Source organism: Saimiri boliviensis, chromosome 7 (genome assembly GCF_048565385.1).
Source record: "Saimiri boliviensis isolate mSaiBol1 chromosome 7, mSaiBol1.pri, whole genome shotgun sequence".
NCBI lineage: Eukaryota > Metazoa > Chordata > Mammalia > Primates > Cebidae > Saimiri > Saimiri boliviensis.
Window position 1 is genome coordinate 98,680,949 of NC_133455.1, and position 25,291 is coordinate 98,706,239.

The window sequence follows — 25,291 nt, forward strand, 5'->3', positions numbered from 1 at the left end:
CTCTCGGTCTAGTTGGGGAGACCGGGCCAACTTGGGGAGAGTTGGATTCACAGAATGACTCGTCTTTAGTATGGGTATGGACAAATGTTGGAACTTCTTGGCACCTTTTCTCTTCCTGTAAGTCTGTAATGGGCACTCATTGCTTTTTCTTTAAGAGGCCGTAACATGCCCACCATTCCTACAGAAAAATCAGAACATAATGCAAGGTAGTTTATACTTCTACCCAACAGCACACACAGACCAGGCCTCTAACCACTCCCTGGGAGACTGCGTACTAGTAGCCTCTCCTGGAGCCCTCCAGTCAATCCAGAGTGAAGTCGAGATCTTCTGGAGAGACGGAAGTGCAATCCATCCTGGGCGCAGCTGAATTTTGTTAGGCCAGAATGCCTCCGTGGCCGATAGGGGACCGCTGGACGAATTCTCTCAGCAAACTAGTGGCCAGCCAGACTTACCATGCTTCACGTTCCTGTTATCTTTGGTTACCGCCCAACATGTAAGCTCCTTTGGTCTTCTGTGCTGTCGTCTCCTCCCATCTGCTTTGTGTTTCCTCTCGATTTAGGCCATCACTGCTTTTTCGTTTCTTACCCATTTAACGCCTCAACTCCCGCCATCTGTTCCTTCTGAAACCTCTATTTCCTGCCTTAACTATTTTACATTTTCAACTGTTTTGGCGAAATTCTCTTTCAACTCCTAACCTTAACTATTAATAACACGTACTTTTCCTGCCAGCCATTTCAGTTGTACCCTTTCTCTGACCCTGCATTTAAAGTTGGGCATGGCTCTAGCCGTGTTGAACTGATTTCAGTTCCTCAGAGGACTTTCTTCCCTCAGTATCTTCACAAAGTCTCTTTTCTCTCTTTGGGACATTTGAACTCCCTGTTCCCTCCTACCTTTTTCTGGATAACTTCTGCTAAAGATCCGAATTTAGGTGTCACTTTACTTGAGGGGTATTCCCTAACTTCCATAGAGTTAGGTATCCTTGCCACATACTCATAGCTGCCCTGCACGTCCCTCACGGCGTTTATCACATGTATCCTAATGGCTTGTTTCTTTGCCGTCCCTAAGCGAGGCTGTGTGTGAGGGACTGTTTGTCTTGTTTATCTTTGTAACTCCAGTATCTAATACAGTTCTTGGCTTGTAAGACGTGTTTCTTGAGTGATTTCAGGTGCTGAAGGTGTGGTCTCAGATCAGGCAGTTAATGAGTAATTACCCCGTAGAAGGGGTCACCTGCCACTCAGCTACAGGTGATTGTGGCTATATGAGAAGATGATCCCAGTTTTGCCAGAACATCTAATTTTTTCAAAAAAAGTTGGAAATACCATTTTTAAAAAAGCATCATCTCCAAGTTTATAAATATTGTCAGTCGAAAGGAATTTTACTGAAAAAAAAATGGGTCAAACACAAGTCACATGTGGCTTATCAGTCACTAGTTTGGAATCTGTTTTAAGTCTTGTATGGTTTATATAATGGACTTTGTGGAGAATAACAGCTTTTGAGTTGGGCTTTGATGGGCTATCGGATTTAAATGAGAGAATGGAAAAAGGTATCCAGTTTGGAAAGTAAACATTTCCATAGTAGTGTATGTTACTCTGTGGTACCATAAGGAGACTGGCATAATTGTATGCTTTTGGAGACAATGCAAGGTTAGATAAGATGACAGAAGGAGGCATATGGAAGATAGAAGTTTGGATTTATTATGGTTAATAAGCCATTTGGATTCTTTTTTTTTTTTGAGACAGAGTTTCGCTCGTTACCCAGGCTGGAGTGCAATGGCGCGATCTCGGCTCACCGCAACCTCCGCCTCCTGGGTTCAGGCAATTCTCCTGCCTCAGCCTCCTGAGTAGCTGGGATTACAGGCACGAGCCACCATGCCCAGTTGATTTTTTGTATTTTTAGTAGAGACGGGGTTTCACCATGTTGACCAGGATGGTCTCGATCTCTCGACCTCGTGATCCACCCGCCTCGGCCTCCCAAAGTGCTGGGATTACAGGCTTGAGCCACCGTGCCCGGCCATTTGGATTCTTGGTACTGGAAACTTCACATTTTGAGTATGCATTAACAGTTGATTGAGTATCCTTTTTTACGGTAAAATGGAGGGTGAAACACTGGAAAGAGGTTGACCGGGTAAGACTTTAACTTCCATCCATATGTGAAATAAGATTCAGATTTATAAATATTATATGTAGGCAGACATCTGGCATTTTTGTTTACTGGTGTAATTTCAGTTAATTGATCAATTATGGACAATTAGGGGTCTCCTAAGTTTGGTGCAGTACAGTTGGGCTTGTAAAAGAAGTATCCTTAAAGCATTGGGAAGTTAAGTGACTTGTGACACTAGTAAAGGATGTATTATATATATATATATATATTTTATTTTATTTTATTTTATTTTATTTTATTTTTTTAACTTAAGATGGGGTTTTACCATGATGGCCAGGCTGGTCTTGAACTCCTGACCTCAGGTAATCCACCCACCTTGGCCTCCCAAAGTGCTAGGATTACAGACATGGGCCACTGCGACCAGCCTATATTTTTTATTTCTATTTTTTGAGACGTCTTGCTCTCACCCAGGCTGGAGTGCAGTGGCACAACCATGGCTCACTGCAACTTCCGTCTCCCAGGTTCAACGGATTCTCCCGCCTCAGCTTCCTAAATAGCTGGGATTACAGGCATATGCCATCATGCCTGGTTAATTTTGGTGTATTTTTTTAGTGGAGACGGGGTTTCACTGTGTTGGCCATACTGCTCTTGAACTCCCAACCTCAAATGATCCTCTTGGCTCAGCCTTCCAAAGAGCTGGGATTACAGGCACGAGCCAAGAATGCAGTACTTTATTTTGAGATGGAGTTTTCCTCTGTAGCACCGGCTGGAGTGCAGTGGTGCAATCTCAGCTCATTGGAAGGAGGCTGACTGGTTAAGACTTTAACCCTCTGCTTCCTGGGTTCAAGCAATTCTCCTGCCTCAGCCCCCTGAGTAGCTGGGATTACAGGCACCATCCACCATGCCTAGCTAATTTTTGTATTTTTAGTAGAGATGGGGTTTCACCATGTAGGCCAGGCTGGTCTTGAACTCCTGACCTCACATGATCCACCTGCTTCTCAAAGTGCTGGGATTATAGTGAGCCACTGTGCCCAGGCATGGCCGTACTTTAAAAGGGCTAAGTTATATGGGTCATGATGGAAGCAATCAATGGTTTTCTTGCCTCCAGCCTCTTTCTCTAATCCACCTTGTATATTGCCAGATTAATCTTTGGAATGACATTTTTGCCCCTCACCTTATTCCCAGACTTAAGAGCCTTTGGTGAGCAGCTTGTCTGATATTTGCTTTTGTACCACTTCTTGCCCTTGAATCTGTTCTTTGTACCGTTGCATGTGTCTGTTATGAAGCTATATGATAATGGTGGAAAGGGCTGGGTTTTAAGTCATGTAAGCCGGAGTCTGACTTACATTTGGTTCTGGGATTTGAGCTTTTCAGAGCTTGCATATTTTTATCTGGAATGTGAGAGATAATTTCTCCTTCATTAGGATTGTGTCAGTAAGGGGTTTACATGTTTTGAAAGTTTATTGCACAAATTCTTGCACTTAAGGGAGGAAATGAATGCTTGTAGAACACCTGTGTAGATTTATTTCTCACTCTTGAAATGTGAATCTTTTGCTCTGGTCAGTTCCGTCTTCTTTCTCAGGCACTTTTTGTCTTCTCTAAACCTTTGCCTTTTCTTGGATTCTGCTATTCATTATGGTTCATCTACATTTAAACCATCTATTTGAAGATTCTATTTAAATTTGACATTGAGAACCAGGTGCGGTGGGTCACGCTTGTAATCCCAGTACTTTGAGAGGTCGAGGCCGGTGGATCACGAGGTCAGGAGTTTGAGACCAGCCTGGTCAAGATGATGAAACCCTGTTTCTTGGGGGGGGGGGGGGGGAAAGCATTAAAAAAAAATAAATTTGACATTAAGAAGGTGACATTGAGGCCGGGCGCGGTGGCTCAAGCCTGTAATCCCAGCACTTTGGGAGGCCGAGGCGGGTGGATCATGAGGTCGAGAGATCGAGACCATCCTGGTCAACATGTGAAACCCCGTCTCTACTAAAAATACAAAAAATGAGCTGGGCATGGTGGCACGTGCCTGTAATCCCAGCTACTCAGGAGGCTGAGGCAGGAGAATTGCTTGAACCCAGGAGGCAGAGGTTGCAGTGAGCCGAGATCACGCCATTGCACTCCAGCCTGGGTAACAAGAGCAAAACTCCATCTCAAAAAAAAAAAAAAAAAAAAAAAAAAAAAAAAAAAAAAAGAAGGTGACATTGAAAGGGTGAGAAAGTTAGTCCTGCAGATAACCTGGGGAAGAACAGCTTTTTAAAAGGCTTTCTTGATTACCACTGCCTGCATTTATCTCTCCCTAAGCATTGAACAATGCTGAATTTAATACCTTGCTCTGTTTTAGTCATTTTAGTTGGCATCAGTTAATTTTTTTTCAAAGACCTTAACTATCTTCTAAAATTTATGTTTAGTTGTCTGGAATTTTCAAATATTTTCTAGTAGAAAAATTGGACTATTCACTCTGAATACTGAGCACAGGGTGCAAATTGTTATAGGAGCTTAATATTCATCAATGAGCAAAGAGACATCCCTGCTTTTTATTATTAGCATTAATTATTTAAGATACTATATAGTGTACTTTAATATAGATTAGTATTAATTATTAATTAGTAAATAATTGCTAATTAGTGCTAATTAAAAATAGCACGATTGGGGGGATCTGGTAGTTGAGTGATGTTAAGAAGGTAACATTAAAGGGTGAGAAAGTTAATTCCACAGATATTTGGAGAACATTTTGTGCAGGGAATTACCAATGCAAAGACCTATGTTGATGTAAAGTTTGAGATCAAATGTGACTTTTTCAGTAACCATAGTTGGCTATCAATAGTTGTTGAATGAATATAAAAAGTGAAGGAATGAGTTTGGGGAGGAGGGGAAGCTATCCTGAATGTATTTAATAATGGAAGCGGACTAGATTGGAATGCAGAGTTACTGTAGCCTAAGTTGCTGCTATAACCAGTTTGGATAAAATGAAAAAACAGATCTATTTCCTTGACTTTGGTTCAGAGTGTTAATGGTTTGACAGAAGGATATTGCCTGTGACTTTATTTTCTCAATTTCTTTCTTTCTTTCTTTTTTTTATTTTTTTGAGACAGAGTTTCGCTCTTGTTACCCAGGCTGGAGTGCAATGGCGCGATCTCGGCTCACCGCAACCTCTGCCTCGTGGGTTCAGGCAATTCTCCTGCCTCAGCCTCCTGAGTAGCTGGGATTACAGGCACACGCCACCATGTCCAGCTAATTTTTTGTATTTTTAGTAGAGACGGGGTTTCACTATGTTGACCAGGATGGTCTTGATCTCTTGACCTCGTGATCCACCCGCCTCAGCCTCCCAAAGTGCTGGGATTACAGGCTTGAGCCACCGCGCCCGGCCTTTTTTTTTTTTTTTTTTTTTTTTTAAAGATGGGGTTTCACCATGATGGCCAGGCTGGTCTTGAACTCCTGACCTCAGGTGATCCACCCACCTCGGCCTCCCAAAGTGCTAGGATGACAGGCATGAGCCACTGCGCCCGGCCTATTTTCTCAATTTCTGTGACACTTTAGCTTAGAGTGCAAGTCCTCCATATCCTCTCAGCCCTTAGTTGGTTAACATAACTGTGGTTTGGCAGGCTAATGGAGTGCTCTAAGAAAGGCTGATTTTCTTCCTGGAATTCGATATCCCATGCTGGTATATTAAACATACTGTCTTCATTGAATGTGGCATAAGAGAGTGAGATTTTTATAATCTGGTACCAGTTATTAGCACACTTCTAAATGAAGCTTGTGTTCTCCAAACTGAGTTTTAATTCGATTTTCTGCCTAATTGTGATGTAGAGGGTCCTTCTGTTTTTTTCTGTTGTATTCTTCATTTGGCATATCCTTTTGGTTTAGATAACTTTTCTGGAGTACCATTGAGATTCCACTGATATGAATAGACTTAGTGATGGTGTGGCAGGTAGCATGATCACTCACTGGGAGTCTGAACAGCTTTGTGTAAATGTAACTGATTGGTCAGTTTCCTAAGCCTGGATAATGTCATAAACAACATATGCCACTAATCAGGAAGCTTTCTGTACTTATAAGCTATTTTTAAATCCTTTGAAAATTACAGGGTTCTAGCCTGGGGACAACATGCTAAGACTACAACTTGGCAAAAAATAAAATTAGCTAGGTGTGATGGTATGCCTGTGGTTCTAGCTACTAAGGCAGCTGAGTGGGGAGAATTGCTTGAGACCAGGAGATCAAGGCTACAGTGAGGTGTGTTTGACCCACTGCATTCCTGCCTGGGCAACTGAGACCCTGTTTAAAGGAAATAAAAAAGAAAAGAAAAAGAAAGCTATAAGTTTCTATTTGAATTTAAGGTGATATTAATGTATTCTGTCTTCTAATTACTGTAGGAAATGGTAATTTTCATCATACTAAACTATGGAGATATTTCAAAGCCAGCATTTACAGTAACAACTACAAACAACCTTAAACATCTAGTACAGTCTTATCAGACATAAAGATACGATGATCTGCCCACCTCTCAACTGGCAAAATTCTAGACTAGAATTCTAGGAGTAGAAGTCTCTTATTATTTTGTTCTTATGAGACTTGGGTGGCCTCTGGTGGCCAAAATAATATCTTCTATTTTTCCATTCTGGTTAACAGGGTGAAACCTTGTCTCTACTAAAAATACAAAAATAAGTTGGGCTTGGTGGTGGTGCATGCCTGTAATCCCAGCTACTCGGTAGGCTTAGGCAAGAGAATAGCTTGAACCAGGGAGTCAGAGGTAGCAGCGAGTTGAGATTGTGTCACTGCACTCCAGCTTGGCAACAAAGCAAGACTCTGTCTCAAAAAAAGCAAAATTCTTCCATTTTCGAGAGTGTGTTTGAAGGGACTTTGGCTTGACAGTTCTGTTTACATAATTAATGAAGGTTTAATTATTTCTATATTGGTTGGTTTATACAGACACAAATCTTTATTTCTGTATTTCCCCCCCTTACAGGAAATTGTTGAAAACGTTAAATTTGATTCCTAAAAGGACTCAAGTAAGTATAGTATAGTAGTATTTAGTATAGTAGTTATTGTTACATTTTTGTGAGACACCAGTAAATTTCAGTATTTCAGTATTAAACTACATAGTATTTTAGAACTCTTACTGTTTATTTTTCTCATTTATTACAAAATCTTATTTTTATTTACATTCTCCTTTAGTATGTTAATTTATATTTATCATTTTTACCATCATTTGACATGTATGCTTATTGAATGATTTTTTTCAGGAACTTAAAAAACAGTTACACATTTTTGTAATACGTAATAGTATATATACATTATGCAGTAAAATATTCATCCTCTGCCCAACTACCTGATTCTCCCCAGAGGCAATTGCTGTTACATTCTCTTGATGTTACCCCCAGGAGTAGTCTGCATATGTATTCATACCTGGCCCTTTTACTGTGCTTTGCTTAGCAGTGTATCTTGGCAGTCTTTTCATATTATTACTGCGATTACTTTTCTTTGAAATGGTTTGCAAAATATTCCTTTGTATGAACGTTCAGCAATTTACTTTGTGCCCTCTTACTGAATATTTTAAGTTCTTTTCAATCTTTGCTATGCAAGTGTACAAGTATACCTAGAAGTAGAATTACCAGGTCAAAGCATGTGTACTTAAAATTTTAAAAAATATTGCCAAATTCTTCCCAATCTGTACCAATTATACTTCCTTTATTAACATATGTAAATGTTGCTTTCCTTAATTTCATCACTGCAGTTGGATGTTTGCAGAGCTTTTGGATGAAAATTAGCATGCCAATATAGTTTTGGTTTTCATCTTGATTTTGAAGGAGGTTGACTATCTTTTCAAAAGATTTGAAGAGCCATTTGTATTTTTTTGTGAGCTGTTTGCTCATATGTCCCATTTTTCTTCTGGGTATACCTATTGACTTTTTCTCCCCTTTGATTTGACTTTAATTCATTGCTGTTACTATTGCTCTGTGCTGTATCTTAAAAAGGATAAAATCAAATTCTTTACACTGAAACATTGAGTGGATTCAGTAAACATGGCGGAGGAGGAGTAATGTTGACAATTTACTTGCCTTTGAAGCTTCCATTAATTCTTGCACCTAAGAGACTGGTTGCTTGGAATTACACATTATTAAATGAGGTCTAACTGGAGACAGATAATTCAGTTTTATTCATGCATAATGTTAAGAGCTAAGTTTTTTCTCTTGAATGTGTGTTTTGAGAAAAAGTTTTATTTCTAATTTAAAGTAAGATTTCCTAGGCATCTTTGGCTAATATTAATTCATTAATTGGGTCTGTTTGTATTAGAAAATATTATAGGTATGTTTTTACAGAGAAAATTGGTCGCTTTGCTATAATAGCATCAAAAAAATATTGTACCCTTCTTCCAGCCTTTTTTTTCTTTAACCTAAACTAACCGAACCATTAGAATTCTGTAGGTGTTCTTTACTGCCAAAATGCAATAGCAATTTGTTTCCTCCTCCCTTGGTATTGCATTATAAGGAGCCATCAGAAATCTTTTGACATTAAGTCTTTTTTGAGGTATATTTCTTCTTAACGTATCTGTGGCCTACTTTCTATGTGCTGAAAGGCCCTAACTTACCACCTGGACCATTTTCACTTCTTGCTCATGGTGCTTCTGTGTGTACATGAGGATGGTTCACAGTTACTGCCTTAGAACCTGCTCCATGATTACTTCACTTTCTCCTGGTTCTTCCCTGTTAACCATTAGTCATTCATTCCAGAAGTTGTCAGTCTACTCTCTCCAAGCAGCTAGCCTGTCTTTGTAAATAAAATTTACACACTCATACATTTGTGTATATTGCCTGTGGCTGGAGATTTGAGTAGTTGTAAGAGAGATCTGTGACCTACAAGGCTGAAAATATTTGTCCAATCCTTTGCAGAAAAATTTGCCAAATTCTGATCTATAGTATTGCCATTTCATATAAATGGTATCCTTGTGTATCCTATTCTCATCTTCTCGTTTGCCTTGTTTACGTTGTCTTTTTTCTGTTTAGTCGCTATTTTCATCTCTTCTTGTGTCTATATACCTTTGGATTCTATAACACTTTATTTGCTCTCTACCCGGAATATGTCAGCTCTCAAAGTAGGAAGCATTTATGAAAAGAATACACCCTTCCACCTCCCTTTTCTGAATCCCAAACCTGAAAAATGTGACAGAACTTTTATTTTAATTTCACGTTTTGTGAGGATGCCTTTGCAATTGAAATAAATTTAATAGCATTAAAAAAAATCAGGAGTGTTTTCTTTCAGGAGCTGTTGAGTGTTTTTGTGCAGGATTGTTCATTTAACACTTTTTCAGTTAAAAACACATTATTTAACAGAGAGAGAGAACATATATATTAAATGAAGACTGTAGAAAAGCAAAAAACTAATGTTATTTATACAAACTATTCACCAGGAAATAGGAATACCTTTGCTGATCAGCCATTTAAACTATTCATTAAAATGAGTCGTTTCTATTTCTACTATAGGAGAATGAAGAATTATTTGTGGTCCTAAGTATTATGGGTTTTCCTCTCATAATTGGTGGCAGCAATCTATTTGAAGATTTTTAATTTTAATTTTATTTTATTTAAAGACGGGGTTTTGCCATGTTGGACAGGCTGGTTTCGAACTCCTGACCTCAAGTGATCCACCTGCCTTGGCCTCCCAAAGTGCTGGGATTACAGGCGTGAGCCACTGTGCCTATCCCTGTTTGAAGCTTGAAATAGTCTTGCCTAAGAAGGAATATAGGGCTTTCTGTATTTTTTTTTTTTTTTTAAGAAAATCTCAAAATTGTTTGGAAGAAATATTTTTTCTTTTGGTCACATTTTTTCCCCTTAAGATCTCTAGAAAATATTTGTGTTGGAAAGTAATCATTTATTCCTTCCTTTTCTATTACTTTTCTAGTAACATAAAAACCATAATTCTTTGGTTTCTTTTTTTCTTTAGTGGCTTACAGAAGAGATGAAATGTGGTCTGAGGGACGATATGAATATGAAAGACTTCCGAGAGAACGAGCATCTCCTCGAAGTCATCCCAGTGTAAGCATTATTCCTACATATTGAACAATTCAAAAACCTAGTGTCTAAGTTCATTTGATACACCAATGCTAGGCCTGTTAACAAAATTTTCATTGTCAGAAATTTACCAGTGTAGATTGCGAAAGAGGTCAAGCTTATCTTTTAAAAGTTCGAAAATAAAGACATTTAAGTAGAAAACTTATTATTTGTATTTCTTGTTTAAATTTCTAAACTGAAGGATTTATACTGAATTTAATTGGTGAACAAAATTACAGATTTTATAAAGATTATACCATGAGTTAACAAAGAAGTATTTGAGTACCTGCTCCTGCTATTGGCTGTTAACTATTTTTTTTCTATATTCCCTAATATGTTACAAATTGAATATATGAAATTCTAAAAATAGGCTTTCATTTTAAGAGAGGAGAACTCTCTTCCTAGAGTGAAACATGTTAATATCCCTAGTTAGGATTCCTGCAGGTGTGCTGTTCTGGGATCAGGTAGTCTGGCTGGTGAGTAAGAATGCCTGGAGGCTCTGGGGCAGACAGGCAGGCAGCTTCTGGTGTGTTGTCCTACTTCTTGTCTCTTTGTTGCTCTGGGAATTGGGAATTTTGAGCCAACCATTTTCTAAGCCCAAAGAGCTTGCTGTTTTGTTTACTATTTCTAGTGTTACATCTAGTACTTGTCAGGTAATAGAAGCTCAATATTTATTTGAATGAATATGTGTACTGACTTCCCATCATCCCCTATGGAGGTCTAAAGGAGCGTTTGGGAAAGATCAGGAAGCTAACTTAAACTTTTGCACAGACCCTTTCTAAGCACCAAGGGACTGAGGTTGTGGTGATGGTATATAAATATGGTTTCATTATGTACCTTCAAAAGCCACAAATATTTATTTCTACATTAGTTATTTTTTACTTACATATTATTTAAGACTATAACCCACTTAGATGGGTGATATCATCTTTAGGTTTGTTGTTGTCATAGATTACAGCCCAGGTTGGCGATGATTTAAAATGATTTAAGGTGGAAAAAATAAAGATGCCCACTATTAAGTCAGGATGGCCAGACTTAATGATTACTATATGTGATTTCTTTCCAGGTGAAGTTGTAGACGGTATGCTTTTAATCAAAATCCAATATTTTTATTTATATTTTTTACTTGATAAGGTTATTCTGTAGTTTACCTGTAGGTAAATCTGACAAGGAAATACAGGGATAGGAAAAGGGATGACTTTTCTTTCTTTTCTTTTCTTTCTTTTTTTTTTTTTAAAGACAAGGTTTCACCATGTTGGTCAGGTTGGTCTTGAACTCCCAACCTCAGGTGATCCCCCTGCCTTGGCCTCCAGAGTGCTTGGATTACAGGCGTGAGCCACCGCTCCTGGCTGGACTTTTTTCTTTATCTCCCCTCTCCCATCCACCCCTCTGCCAAGAATCTATCCTATTGGGAATTTTTTCCTTTCTTTTCTTTTCTCATTTCTTTTATTTTCCTCTCCTCTCCTCCCCTCTCCTCCCCTCTCCTCCCCTCTCCTCCCCTCTCCTCCCCTCTCTTCTCCTCTCCTCCCTTCCCCTCCCCCCTCTCCCCTCCCCCTCACCCCTCCCCTCCCCCACCCAGTCTCCTCCCCTTCCCCCTCCCCCTCTCCCCTCTTTCTTTTCGTGGAGTTTCACTCTTGTCACCCAGTCTGGAGTGCAGTGGCGTGATCTTGGCTCATTGCAACCTCCACCTCCCAGGTTCAAATGATTCTCTTGCCTCAGCCTCCCAAGTAACTGGGATTACAGGTGCCCCCCACTATATTTTTGTATTTTTAGTAGAGACAGGGTTTCAACATGTTTGCCAGGCTGATCTCAAACTCCTGACCTCAAGTAATCTGCCCATCTTGGCCTCCCAAAGTGCTGGGATTACAGGCATGAGACACTGCCACTGTACCCACCAACATTTTTTGTATTTTTAGCAAAGACAGGGTTTTTCCATGTTTGGCCAGATTGGTCTCAAACTCCTGGCCTGAAGTGATCTATCTGCTTTGGCCTCCCAAAGTGCTGGGATTACAGGCATCAGCCACCACGCTCAGCCCTGTTAGGAATTTTAAATTCTGTGTTTTGAAGATACTTAAAAAGAATTTTCTGTATGGTTATGCCATCAACTGGGCACCAGTCTGTAGGATCATGTGCTTTATTACTTTGGAGCCTGGGAAAGCAGGTTATTGTATCGATTTTAGATTTTAAGAGGAGTAGTGGACCCAGGGAGATGAGGATATTGAAGGTGCTGACCCAGAGAATTACTAAATTAATACACTGTGTGATATGGGAAAGGCTTTAGTGTGGCAGAACAATAGACAATTGATATTTTAGAGTGTGGGGTTGCCAAGATGCAACAGTTTTGAGTGAAGTTCAGTGTGTAACAGTGAGAATAGAGAGCTAGTGTAAGTTATTGGAGTTGAGAGCAAAGAAACTCTTAGGATAGACTTTGGATTTGTGGTTTAGATTAGAAGCTCTCAATCCTTGCTGTACATTAAAATTTCCTAGAGAGCTCTTCAGTACCACTATATGGGCCCCATCTTAGATAATTAACTTATCATCTCTGTGGGTGTGATGTGGACCTCAGTATTTAAAAGTTCAAGTGATTCTTACATGCAGAATTTTAAAAATACAGATGTATGTGAAGATTGAAGTCATTGATAGTGACAGGAGTTGAGGTCAACATAACAGGTGATGGAAGGCTTCAATGAATCAGTACATTGTGGAGAAATCTAAACAAAACCAAACATTTTCATTTAATACTATCTACTTGTGTAAATATGAAACAGAGGCTTCTTATCCCTCATAAAATAATTTTATCAGTAGCAAGCAGTTAGGGAGATATGTTTTATAACACAGTTGTCCTTAAAATCAGACTAGATGTATTCAGCCGTCCCTTAAATGCCTAATGGTAAATCTTACTTCCTTAAGTTATCTGGCTGCTTGATTCCTCATGGGGGCTTAGATTGTATTTTTCTTTTTGAGAGGACAGGACCTGCCTAGACCTTGTACAGGTTCATTCCTCTCCTTTTTCTTCAATTCCATTAGATTGGTCTTTTTGTTCCCCTAGTCAGCCTCTCCTAGTTTACACAAATCCTTCTTTCTGTATTTCCATATCCCTCCTTCCCAAGTTAGGTACATTTTTTTTTTTCCTGGTGAACTTGACCTTAATTTGATTAGTAATTTAAAGCCTCTTCTTTCCCTCAATATGTTATACTCCTTACATGGCTCTTGAAAGTTATCCCCTATGCCTTCTGTGTTACACCTACATCTTAGTTAAATAAAGCATAGATTTTTAACCTTATTCTGTGTGTGATGAATCCCTTTAGCAGTCTGGTGAAGCCTATGGATCTCTTCTCAGAATAACATTTTTAAACCTATAAATAAAATGCCCAGAACTAAGTACACTTACATTTGATAATAATTATCAAACTATTAAACACCAAATTTGTGATATAGTAATAGAGATATTTCTTTAATAGGTCATTAAATATCAAAAGCTAGTGGTGGGGGTTTCATTGCTGTAATTTCAAAGTAGCCATGAGTGTTATGAATGATATTTTGCAATACCTATCATGTTGCTAGCTGTAACATTATATAGAATTATCTGTGATTTTTGTTGGTAACAAAGTCATAGATACAGCTGTTGTTCTTATGTTGTTATCTAAAGTTAGTTAAAAAAGTAATTTTATATTCACATCTGATTTAGTGGACCCACTGAATCTTTGGGTTAAAGTAACTGTTACCAGGAGTTTGAGACCAGCCTGGGCAACAAAGGAGACCCTGTCTCTACAAAAAAATTTAAAAAATTACTCATGCATGATGGTGCATGCCTGTAGTCCTACTAAGTTGGGAGGCTGAGGCAGGAGGATTGCTTCAGCCCAAGAAGTTGAGGCTGCAGTGAACCGTGTTTTGTGCCACTGTGCTCAAGTCTGGGCAACAGAAGGAGATCCTGTCTCAAAAAAAGAAATGTTTAAGAATATTTGCTTAGAGAATCTAATGTTATTTAAAAAACCATATTACCATATCATATTGATGTATGAGAAAGTGTAGAAGCAGCATTATTTGTAAGAGCTTCAAACTGGCAACAAACCAGATGTCCAACAGTAAAGTTGATAATTCATTGCTTAAAAAAAAAAAAAAAAAAAAAACCCAAATCAGAAATTAAAAAAAAAAAAATACAGCAGTGAGACTAAATAGGTTACTGCCAGGTGCAACAATGTGGATAAACTTCACAAGCATAGTATTAAATAAGTCAGTCATGAGAAGTTTATTCTGCATGTTTTATTTTATGTGACATTCCAAAACAGGAGAAACTAGATTGGAAAGTGGTTTCTGTAGTAGTGACTGGGAGACTACATAATAAATGATTTTGCTGTGTTGGGAATATTCTCTTTCTTAATCTGGGTGAAAATTTATCTTACATCTTGTGAAAATTTATCAAAATTTGTGATTTGTACACTGTTTTGTATGTATGTCATACCTTAAAAGTTTTGAAAAGACAGATTATTTTTTTCAAAATATAAAAGCAGTTAAGTTGATAACCCACTGTCGCTATTGGCTGGAATATTGGAAGGTAACATTCTATTACTGCATTTCTGTCCCGTTTCTTCTTTTTCTTTATGTCTTTCTTTCTTTTTTTTTTTTTTTTTTGAGACAGAGTCTCTCTCTGTTGCCCAGGCTGAAGTGCAGTGGAGCGATCTCAGCTCATTGTAACCTCTGCCTCCCAGGTTCAAGTGATTCTGCTACCTCAGCCTCCCTGAGTAGCTGGGATTACAGGTTCTTGCCACCACGCCCAGCTAATTTTTGTATTTTTAGTAGAGTCAGGGTTTCACCATGTTGACCAGGCTAGTTTCGAGCTCCTAAACTCCGGTGATCCACCTGCGTCAGCCTTCCAAAGTGCTGGGATTATAGCCATGAGCCACTGCGCCCAGCCTCTCCCTTTTTATCTTACTATACCCTTTGCCCCATTAATGATCAGTTCTGATACAAAAGCAATGTATTTGAGGAACTACTAGATGTGATATAAAGTGAAACGTGAAGTGGTGACTATTGGAAAGGTACCTGTAGTAGAATGACCTCATTGATAAGAGCAGCTGTTTCCTGAGTGTCTAGCCTTGATAAACCTGAAAAGACAATTGAACACTGATATACTTTGGTTTTAATGTTAAATTGTACTTAATTTGAGTTTTCAGCAATCTTAACCTCAGTGTACAGCTTAACAAATGTATCAGTCATTAGTTTAGCACTTCATGGTACTCTTTTAAATTCTTTGGGTAAATAGCAAGTCACTTTTTTAAGGGGCTTTCACAGAAATTTTTATTTGGCCTTAAACTTGAATAGGTGCATTGAAGACTAAAGTTCACAGATGTGTACTATAGAGACTGTATATAAATATATATGCTTCTTCTGTAGGAAGGAAATCAGTCATCACAGAATATCTACACTTCTAGATACCTGTGAAGCTCTTGGTTTTTTTTTTTTTTTTTTTTGAGATGGATTATCACTCTGTCACCCAGGCTGGAGTGCAGTGGCAGAATCTTGGCTCACTGCAACCTCTGCCTCCTAGGTTCAAGCAATTCTCCTGCCTCAGCCTCCCGAGTAGCTGGGACTACAGCCGTACGCTACCATGCCTGGCTAATTTTTGTATTTTTCCTAGAGATGGGGTTTCACCATATTGGCCAGGCTGTTTTTGAACTCCTGACCTTGTGATCTGCCTGCCTCAGCCTCCAAAGTGCTGGGATTACAGGCATGAGCCACTGTGCCCGGCTAAAGCTCTTGTTTTTTTCTTTTCTTTCTTTCTTTCTTTTTTTTTAATTAAGATGGGGTTTCACCATGATGGCCAGGCTGGTTTTGAACTCCTGACCTCAGGTGATCCACTCACCTCAGCCTGCGGAAGTGGTAGGATTACAGGCGTGAGCTACCACGCCCGGCCAAAGCTCTTGTTTTTAAAGCATGCTTTCTGTCTTTAAACCTATAATTTCTGTGAGCTTAGTTATCTGATTTCTTCTTCTTTTTTTTTTTTGAGACGGAGTTTCGCTCTTGTTACCCAGGCTGGAGTGCAATGGCGCGATCTCGGCTCACCGCAACCTCCACCTCCTGGGCTCAGGCAATTCTCCTGCCTCAGCCTCCTGAGTAGCTGGGATTACAGGCACGCGCCACCATGCCCAGCTAATTTTTTGCACTTTTAGTAGAGACGGGGTTTCACCATGTTGACCAGGATGGTCTCGATATCTCGACCTCGTGATCCACCCGCCTCGGCCTCCCAAAGTGCTGGGATTACAGGCTTGAGCCACCGCGCCCGGCAGTTATCTGATTTCTTAATCTTTATCAAATTTTATGGCAAAATGGCATTCATCATTCATTCATTCATTCATTCGTACATACACACAGGGTCTTGGTCTGTCACCCAGCCGAAGTGCAGTAGAGCAGTCCTAGCTCACTGCAGCCTCAGACTCCTGGGCTTAAGTGATCATCTCACCTTGGCCTCCCAAGTTGTTGGGATTACAGGCATGAGGCACCATGCCCTCCCAGAATGGCTTTTAAATACATGTAAACTTCCAGTTACAGGGGTCAAACTTCTTAGCCTGTTGGGTAACAGATAGGTAATATGGAACATTTTAATGAAGCTGCAGCATCAAATGTTGATTTTTCCATTGGCTCATTTGAAATTGGGAGAGAAGTTCCAGTTTCAGAATTTTTAAAAGTTCTAAAGTTTGGAAATTAGGATCAGAGCACAAGCAGTTTATATTCTGGGCATTATAAACTTTTATGCCCCACATTTTATTATTGTTTTATACAGTCATCAGTGTTCATGTAAATTTTCCCATGTAAGTACAACTCCGAGTATTTTATTATGAAAGTTTTCAAACATACAGCAGTCAAAAGAATTTCATAATGACCATTCATATACTAGTGACCATTCATATACATTTACCATTTAGATTCAGCTATTAACATTTTACTAACCTTGATTTATCATGTATTTATTCATCCTATTAATCCATTTAGTTTTTGAATACATTTTAAATTGTGGACAACAGTATCCTTCCCATTAACTACTCAAGCATACCTATTATTAGCTGAAGTCTAATTTTATTTTATTTATTTTTTATTTATTTATTTATTTATTTTTGAGACGGAGTTTCGCTCTTGTTGCCCAGGCTGGAGTGCAATGGCATGATCTTGGCTCACTGCAACCTCCGCCTCCTGGGTTCAGGCAATTCTTCTGCCTCAGCCTCCTGAGCAGCTGGGATTACAGGCACACGCCACCATGCCCAGCTAATTTTTAGTATTTTTAGTAGAAACGGGGTTTCACCATGTTGACCGGGATGGTCTCGATCTCTTGACCTCGTGATCCACCCGCCTCGGCCTCCCAAAGTGCTGGGATTACAGGCTTGAGCCACCGCGCCCGGCTGAAGTGTAATTTTTTAGTAGTTTTTTTTAATGGGAAAATTACATATATGAAATGTAAAAAAAAAGTGTTTATTTGTTGCGTTTGATTTAGTAAGGTTCCCTTGGGGAGAGTTGCTCTAGGAGGTGTTATACTTCCTTCTTCTTGTCACCATTTTTGGAAGAAATGTGATCAGTTTTTGGCTACATTCTCTAATAACATGTCTTAGCTCTCTGCATCAGTACCAGTTTTCATCTTTTTGACCCATTGTCACCAAAAGACATTGGAAAGACTTAGAAACACCAATATTTCATTGAAAAATCAGTGAATGAAATAAATCAACAAGTGCTACAATGGAAATGGGTGTCATAGACTATAGAGATCAGAGTTAGGAAATCACAAGCTTATGAAAGCAAAAGCCTACCAACCTGTATAATAGAATATTTTAGTTAGATATGGTTTGTATGGTACTTTTCTGTATATAAAAATGTGATGCCAGAAGTAAAATAAAATTGAGATAGCAGGGTATAATATATATTATGGATATGGTGTTTACTGTGTGTCTGATAGTGTTCCTGGTGCTGGGAATAGAGCAGTAAATAAGACCAGTAAGGTTTCTGTCGGCTTACATTTGCGTTGTAAGTTGATTGTGATGTAATGGTGTTGATTATTTACTTATACCATTGTATTTACTTACTTCTTTGGTGGATTAGTGTGTTTTAGTTGTTGTGATGTTTTATAAGGGGGAAAATCAAGCATATAATAATAGACATTAATGTAATAAACTCCCAAAGGAGAAATCAATTATCAGCTAGATTATTTTGAAGTACATCGTGATACTACACTTCAAATGTCAATAAGTATTTCAGTATGTGTCACTAGAAGATAAGAATGTTTGGGGGGTTGGGTTTAATACATTTATATTAGTACTTTCATTTTAAATTAAATGATTTTCTGTTAAAATGAGTAAATTTTAATATATTGGAAAAGAAATTTTTTTTTTTTTTTTTTTTTTTGCGATGGAGTTTTGCTCTCGTTACCCAGGCTGGAGTGCAATGGCGCGATCTCGGCTCACCGCAACCTCCGCCTCCTGGGTTCAGGCAATTCTCCTGCCTCAGCCTCCTGAGTAGCTGGGATTACAGGCATGCGCCACCACGCCCAGCTAGTTTTTTGTATTTTTAGTAGAGACGGGGTTTCACCATGTTGACCAGGATGGTCTCGATCTCTCGACCTCGTGATCCACCCGCCTTGGCCTCCCAAAGTGCTGGGATTACAGGCTTGAGCCACCGCGCCCGGCCCCTGGAAAAGAAATATTTTTAAAGGAACATGGTAATCCACGTAATTTTTACCTAGTTGATTATGAGATTTAATATCAGTGTGGAATTTATTTATATATTTACTTTTTGAGGCAGTGTCTTGCTCTGCTGCCCAGGCTGGAGTACAGTGGCACAATCTCAGCTCACTGTAACCTCTGACTCCCAGGTTCAGGCAGTTCTTGTACCTCAGCCTCCCAAGTAGCTGGGATTACAGCTGTGTTTCACCACACCTGTCTGATTTTGTATATTTTTAGTAGAGAAAGGGTTTTACCGTGTTAGCCAGGCTGGTCTCAAATTCCTGGCCTCAAGCTGATCTGCACGCCTCAGCCCCAAAAAGTGCTGCAGTTACAGGTGTGAGCTGTGTCCAACCAGTGTGAACAATTTGGTATAGATTTTCATATCAAATCAAATACAAACCATCAACTTGGTGCTTTTACTTACTAAAATGAAAGTATTTCCCATAACAGATAGTTATATTGGAATGTATAGCAAAGGAAGAAGTAGCTGAGGCCAGGTGTGGTGGCTCATGCCTGTAATCCCAGCACTTTGGGAGGCCTAGGCAGGTGGATCACAAGGTCAGGAGTTCAAGACCAGCCTGGCCAACATGATGAAACCCTGTCTCTACTAAAAATACAAAAATTAGTTGGGCGTGGTGGCGGGTGCCTGTAATCCCAGCTGCTTGGGAGGCTGAGGCAGAGAATTGCTTGAACCCAGGAGGCAGAGGTTGCAGTGAGCCGAGATTGTGCCACTGCACTCCAGCCTGGGCACTACAGTGAGACTTCGTCTTTTTTTTTTTTTTTTTTTTTTGAGACAGAGTTTCGCTCTTGTTACCCAGGCTGGAGTGCAATGGCGCGATCTCGGCTTACCACAACCTCCGCCTCCTGGGTTCAGGCAATTCTCCTGCCTCAGCCTCCTGAGTAGCTGGGATTACAGGCACGTGCCACCATGCCCAGCTAATTTTTTTTTTTTTTTGTATTTTTAGTAGAGACGGGGTTTCACCATGTTGACCAGGATGGTCTCGATCTCTCGACCTCGTGATCCACCTGCCTCAGCCTCCCAAAGTGCTGGGATTACAGGCTTGAGCCACCGCGCCCGGCTGAGACTTTGTCTTTAAAAAAAAAACAAAAAAAAAACCTGATTCTTTTCTTTTATTTTTTTTGAGACGGAGTTTCGCCCTTGTTACCCAGGCTGGAGTGCAATGGCACGATCTCGGCTCACTGCAACCTCCACCTCCTGGGTTCAGGCAATTCTCCTGGCTCAGCCTCCTCAGTAGCTGGGACTACAGGCACGCACCACCATGCCCAGCTAATGTTTTGGACTTTTAATAGAAACGGGGTTTCACCATGTTGACCAGGATGGTCTCGATCTCTTGACCTCGTGATCCACCCGCCTCGGCCTCCCAAAGTGCTGGGATTACAGGCTTGAGCCACTGCGCCCGGCTAAGCTGATTATTATTTTTTTTTTTGAGATGGAGTTTCGCTCTTGTTACCCAGGCTGGAGTGCAATGGCGCGATCTCGGCTCACCGCAACCTCCGCCTCCTGGGCTCAGGCAATTCTCCTGTCTCGGCCTCCTGAGTAGCTGGGATTACAGGCACGCGCCACCATGCCCAGCTAATTTTTTGTATTTTTAGTAGAGACGGGCTTTCACTATGTTGACCAGGATGGTCTCGATCTCTTGACCTCGTGATCCACTTGCCTCGGCCTCCCAAAGTGCTGGGATTACAGGCTTGAGCCACCGTGCCCGGCCTTAAGCTGATTATTTTCTAACAAAATCATTCAGATTTCTAAATTGGAAAACTAGATATTTTATTCTGACCAGATTCTCATCTGCATATGCAAACTGAAGAATTCTTATTACACACGCTTAGAGGTTCTCTTGCAGTAGTAACCTTAGGGGTGAGACGTCACCCCTAAGATAATGACAGATTTGAAAGATTAGATTTCATTGAAGTATAACTTTCCAAAAAAAGTATTTAAATTTATGTGCAAATTTTTTTAATATCCTGCCAGATTAGATAAATTATTAATAGACAGACTTTTTTTTTTAAAATGAGCTACTTAAAGTTTTTAATTTTGATCTGACCATACCATTAATACTAACTTTGGAGTAGCAAATCCAGTAAATTCTATGCATATTTTTTGGAAATTCTAGTAACATCCACAGAAAATTCTGATTTTTTTTTTTTTTTTTTTTTTGAGACGGAGTTTCGCTCTCGTTACCCAGGCTGGAGTGCAATGGCGCGATCTCGGCTCACCGCAACCTCTGCCTCCTGGGCTCAGGCAATTCTCCTGCCTCAGCCTCTTAAGTAGCTGGGATTACAGGCACGCACCACCATGCCCAGCTAGTTTTTTGTATTTTTAGTAGAGACGGGGTTTCACTATGTTGACCAGGATGGTCTCGATCTCTCGACCTCGTGATCTACCGTCCTCGGCCTCCCAAAGTGCTGGGATTACAGGCTTGAGCCACCGTGCCCGGCCTTTTTTTTTTTTAAATGGAGAAAATTATAAACTTTATTGAAAGGTATGTCAAAGGCCTAAGTAAATGGACAGCTGTACCATATTCATGGATTGGAAGACAATATTGTAAAGATCCCATGGCTTACCAAAGTAATCTATACATTCAATACAAATCCAATCAAAATTTAAACGTTCTTGGGTTTGTTTGATTTATAACTTGTTGATCTACTTCTAGAAGTTACATAGAAGAGCAGATGACTTAGAATAGCTAAGACACTCCAAGGAAGAAAAAATTTGTGGTGATACTGGAGACAGAGGTGAGATTGGTTAAAATTATGACAAAATGTGGAGGCATCTTGGTTTTTATCAAGACCTTTTTCTAAAGTTGTAATAATCAAGACTGTATTGTACTGCTACAAGATAAGACAAATTGACATGAGTCAGAATAGAAACCATCAAAATACTCAAACATGTATACAAACCCTTAATTTATGAAAAAGAGGCAGTATTACAAATCACTGGAGAAAGGATGAACTTTTCAGTAAACAGTGCTGAGACAACCACTTTGCCATATGAAAAATATTAAATTGAATTTCTAACTCTTAATTTTCACAAAAAAGCAGTTCAGGGCAGACTGAAGACAAATATGAAAGAAAAAACTATAAAACTTCTACGAGGCAGTAAAGAATGTATTTATGACTTTGGGTAGAAAAGGATCTCCCCACAAACAAACTAGTATTCAGCTTTGTATTATACTTTTTAAAAACATTTATTTTCAGCAGGAAATAGTCAACATATTACAATTTCCAAACTCCCCTCCTCCGAAAGTCACTGTAAAAGTTAACAATGTATTTTGTTGCTGCTCTGAACGAGAAAGATATTCAGAGAGGGTGGACACTTCACATGAGGCATGTATGAACTTTTCACAGGCCCACTTTGATATGGAGGAAATAAAGTAAAACCTGCAGGATGAATCCACAAACCAGAAACAGGCATCTTGGCTCTTTCGAGTGACACCATTTCGATGTCATCACCGGAGAGCCTGAGTTTTGTTACCTAATACAGTTGATTTTCGGACTGCCAAGGCTACATCAAGACTCTTTGTTTAAGGAAGTTAAGTCTATGCTGATGGCATCGGGGAAGAAGATGTGAAGTTTTGCTTCCCTACGCTGTAAGGCTTCTGTGGGCAAGTGGCCGACATGGGAATGTCAGAGAATCTCTCCTGGGAATCAAGAACAATCTTCAAAAACTGGGATGGAAAATCTTATTTTCTCCTATTTTAATTCCATTTCTGAGGTACACCCTATTGTATTTGCCCTTTCCACAAAAGACAACAATGAAGTATCCTGTGTGCTAACAACATAACTTAAAAAAGAGAGCCAAACTTCTACAGTTTTATAAAACTTGATTTAAAAATATAGTATTTCAAACAGTAGAGTTACTGTAAAAACAGAACTGTCAAAACTGTCCATTTCACTTGGCATCCCTAGTGCCTTCCGCTTTCTGTGACTGGAGTGTGGAGGCATCTCGGTTTTCTGCAGGGTTGTTCCCATCCTTGCCAGCATCTGCTTTCCCTTTTCTCCCTTTGGCCAGCTTCTCTTCCTTCTTTGCAGGGGCCTTTTTAGGCCTGGGCTCCGGTTTTGGAGGGGCTGGTTTAGCAGACAACTGCGCTGATCTCCTCTGTGGCTCATCCTTCACTTTTGCTTTATCACCTTTAGCATCTCCTTTTTTTTTTTTTTTTTTTTTTTTTTTGAGATGGAGTCATGCTCTGTCGCCAGGCTGGAGTGCAATGGCGCCATCTCAGCTCACTGCAATCTCCGCCTCCTGGGTTCTAGCGATTCTTCCGCCTCAGCTTCCTGAGTAGCTGGGACCACAGGCACGTGCCACCATGCCCAGCTAATTTTTTATATTTTTAGTAGAGACGGGGTTTCACCATGTTGACCAGGTTGGTCTCGATCTCTTTTTTTTTTTTGAGACGGAGTTTCGCTCTTGTTACCCAGGCTGGAGTGCAATGGCACGATCTCGGCTCACCGCAACCTCTGCCTCCTGGGTTCAGGCAATTCTCCTGCCTCAGCCTCCTGAGTAGCTGGGATTACAGGCACGTGCCACCATGCCCAGCTAATTTTTTGTATTTTTAGTAGAGACGGGGTTTCACCATGTTGACCAGGTTGGTCTTGATCTCTTGACCTCGTGATCCACCCGCCTCGACCTCCCAAAGTGCTGGGATTACAGGCTTGAGCCTCCGCGCCCGGCCAGCATCTCCTTTTGCCTTTCTCTTGGGCAGGGTGGCAGCAGTGTTGGCAGGCGGCTTAAGACGTCCTGGTGGGTGCGTCTGTCTTCCTCACGCTGCCCCTGGAAAGATGTCAGAGTCTCATGGGCGTCCGAGGGGCACGGGAACCCCAGCTGCGGTCCTGGCAGCACCAGAGCCCTAGGTGTGGGCAGGGCCAGCACCGACCTTGAGAGAGAGAAGACCTCTGATCTTTTTAATAAGGATAATCATTAACATGTAGATGCATAAATCAGTATCTACATTAATATGTAGATATTTTAAATAATAAACAGAAGCTGTAAAAATTGATGTTGATTGAGTAAATTGAGATTTTTATTTTTATTTTTTAAATAGATTGTATTTTCTTTCTCCTGGTAACTTTCATTTAAGTAAATTGAGGTTTTATATACAAATTCAAGATTTGAAATACCTGTATTTGAAATAATAGAAATGTTTCAACTCCATTGAATTTATTTTTTGATTAATTGAAAATGACCCTGTTAACCTTCTAAGACATTCTTTATAAATCATAATTTTTATTTCTGGTTTGTATGTTACGGTGCTATTGTTTTTCAAGGTATTTTTTTCTCTTTCTTTGCATTTTTTATTTTGATTTACTTATTTTTAACATAAATTTTATTGTGTATATTTGAGATTTACAGCATGATGTTATGGGATACATATAAATGCAGATGCACATGGATGCATATTCATAGTACGGTGGTTACTGTAGTGAAGGAGACAAACATATTCATCATCCCACATAGTTACCTTATTGTGTGATAAGAACACCTAACATTTGTATATTTCCCAAAAATTTCCAATGCAATACCATTTTACTAATTTTGGTCCTCATATTGTACATTAGATCTCTAGACTTGTTCATCCTACTTAACTGTTTTGTATTCCTTGACTTACATCTCCCCATTTCTTCCCCTACCGATGGTACCAGTTTTATCCTTTATCTCTGTGTATTTGAACTCTTTTTTTTTTTTTTTGAGACGGAGTTTCGCTCTTGTTACCCAGGCTGGAGTGCAATGGCGCGATCTTGGCTCACCGCAACCTCCGCCTCCTGGGTTCAGGCAATTCTCCTGCCTCAGCCTCCTGAGTAGCTGGGATTACAGGCACGCGCCACCATGCCCAGCTACTTTTTTGTATTTTTAGTAGAGACGGGGTTTCACCATGTTGACCAGGATGGTCTCGATCTCTTGACCTTATGATCAACCCGCCTCGGCCTCCCAAAGTGCTGGGATTACAGGCTTGAGCCACCGCGCCTGGCTGAACTCTTTTTTTTTAATTCTACATATAAATGAGATCATGCAATTTTTTTTTTGTGTGTGTGTATCTAGCTTATTTCATTTAGCATAATGTCCTTTGGGTACATCCATGTGTCGTAAATGGCAATATCTCCCTTTCTTTATAAGGATGAATAATCCACTAATATATTTATATGCCAGATTTTCTTGGTCCATTTATTTTCCATGGGCATTTAAGTTGTTTCTAAAGTTGGCAACTGTGAATAATGCTGCGATGAACATGGAAATGTGAATATCTTCAACAGGTGGTGATTTCATCTCCTTTAGATATACAGTATACCCAGAAGAGGAATTACTGTGTCATGTGGTAGTTTTATTTTTACTTTCTCTAGGAATTTTCATGCTGTTTTCTTTAAGGGCTGTACTAATCTATATTCCCACCAACAGTGTATTAGGGTTCTCTTTCCTTCACACCG

General features: G+C 39.8%; 2 protein-coding genes across 12 annotated transcripts in view; one reads left to right on the forward strand and one right to left on the reverse strand.

The window, feature by feature from the left end:
• The window catches only part of PPHLN1 (periphilin 1), a 146,253-nt gene that overhangs the window by 512 nt on the left and 120,450 nt on the right, over positions 1–25,291 (forward strand). For 6 of the 11 annotated variants that reach the window (XM_074403094.1, XM_074403096.1, XM_074403098.1 and 3 more), the window contains exons 2-3: positions 7,064–7,106; positions 10,039–10,130. In XM_074403094.1, coding sequence (XP_074259195.1) covers position 7,106; positions 10,039–10,130 — 93 coding nt within the window. In that variant the 5' untranslated portion in view covers positions 7,064–7,105. Of the gene's footprint in view, positions 1–313; positions 494–7,063; positions 7,107–10,038; positions 10,131–25,291 lie in introns of those variants that run through there. The other 5 variants (XM_003926661.4, XM_003926664.4, XM_010337388.3 and 2 more) reach the window with 2 other exon arrangements.
• On the reverse strand, positions 22,764–23,024 carry LOC120365078 (high mobility group nucleosome-binding domain-containing protein 4-like; the record flags this gene model as incomplete). The annotated part of the gene is made up of 1 exon (XM_039472467.1): positions 22,764–23,024. A coding segment is annotated over one exon (261 nt), but the record flags the coding sequence as incomplete, so codon positions are not given.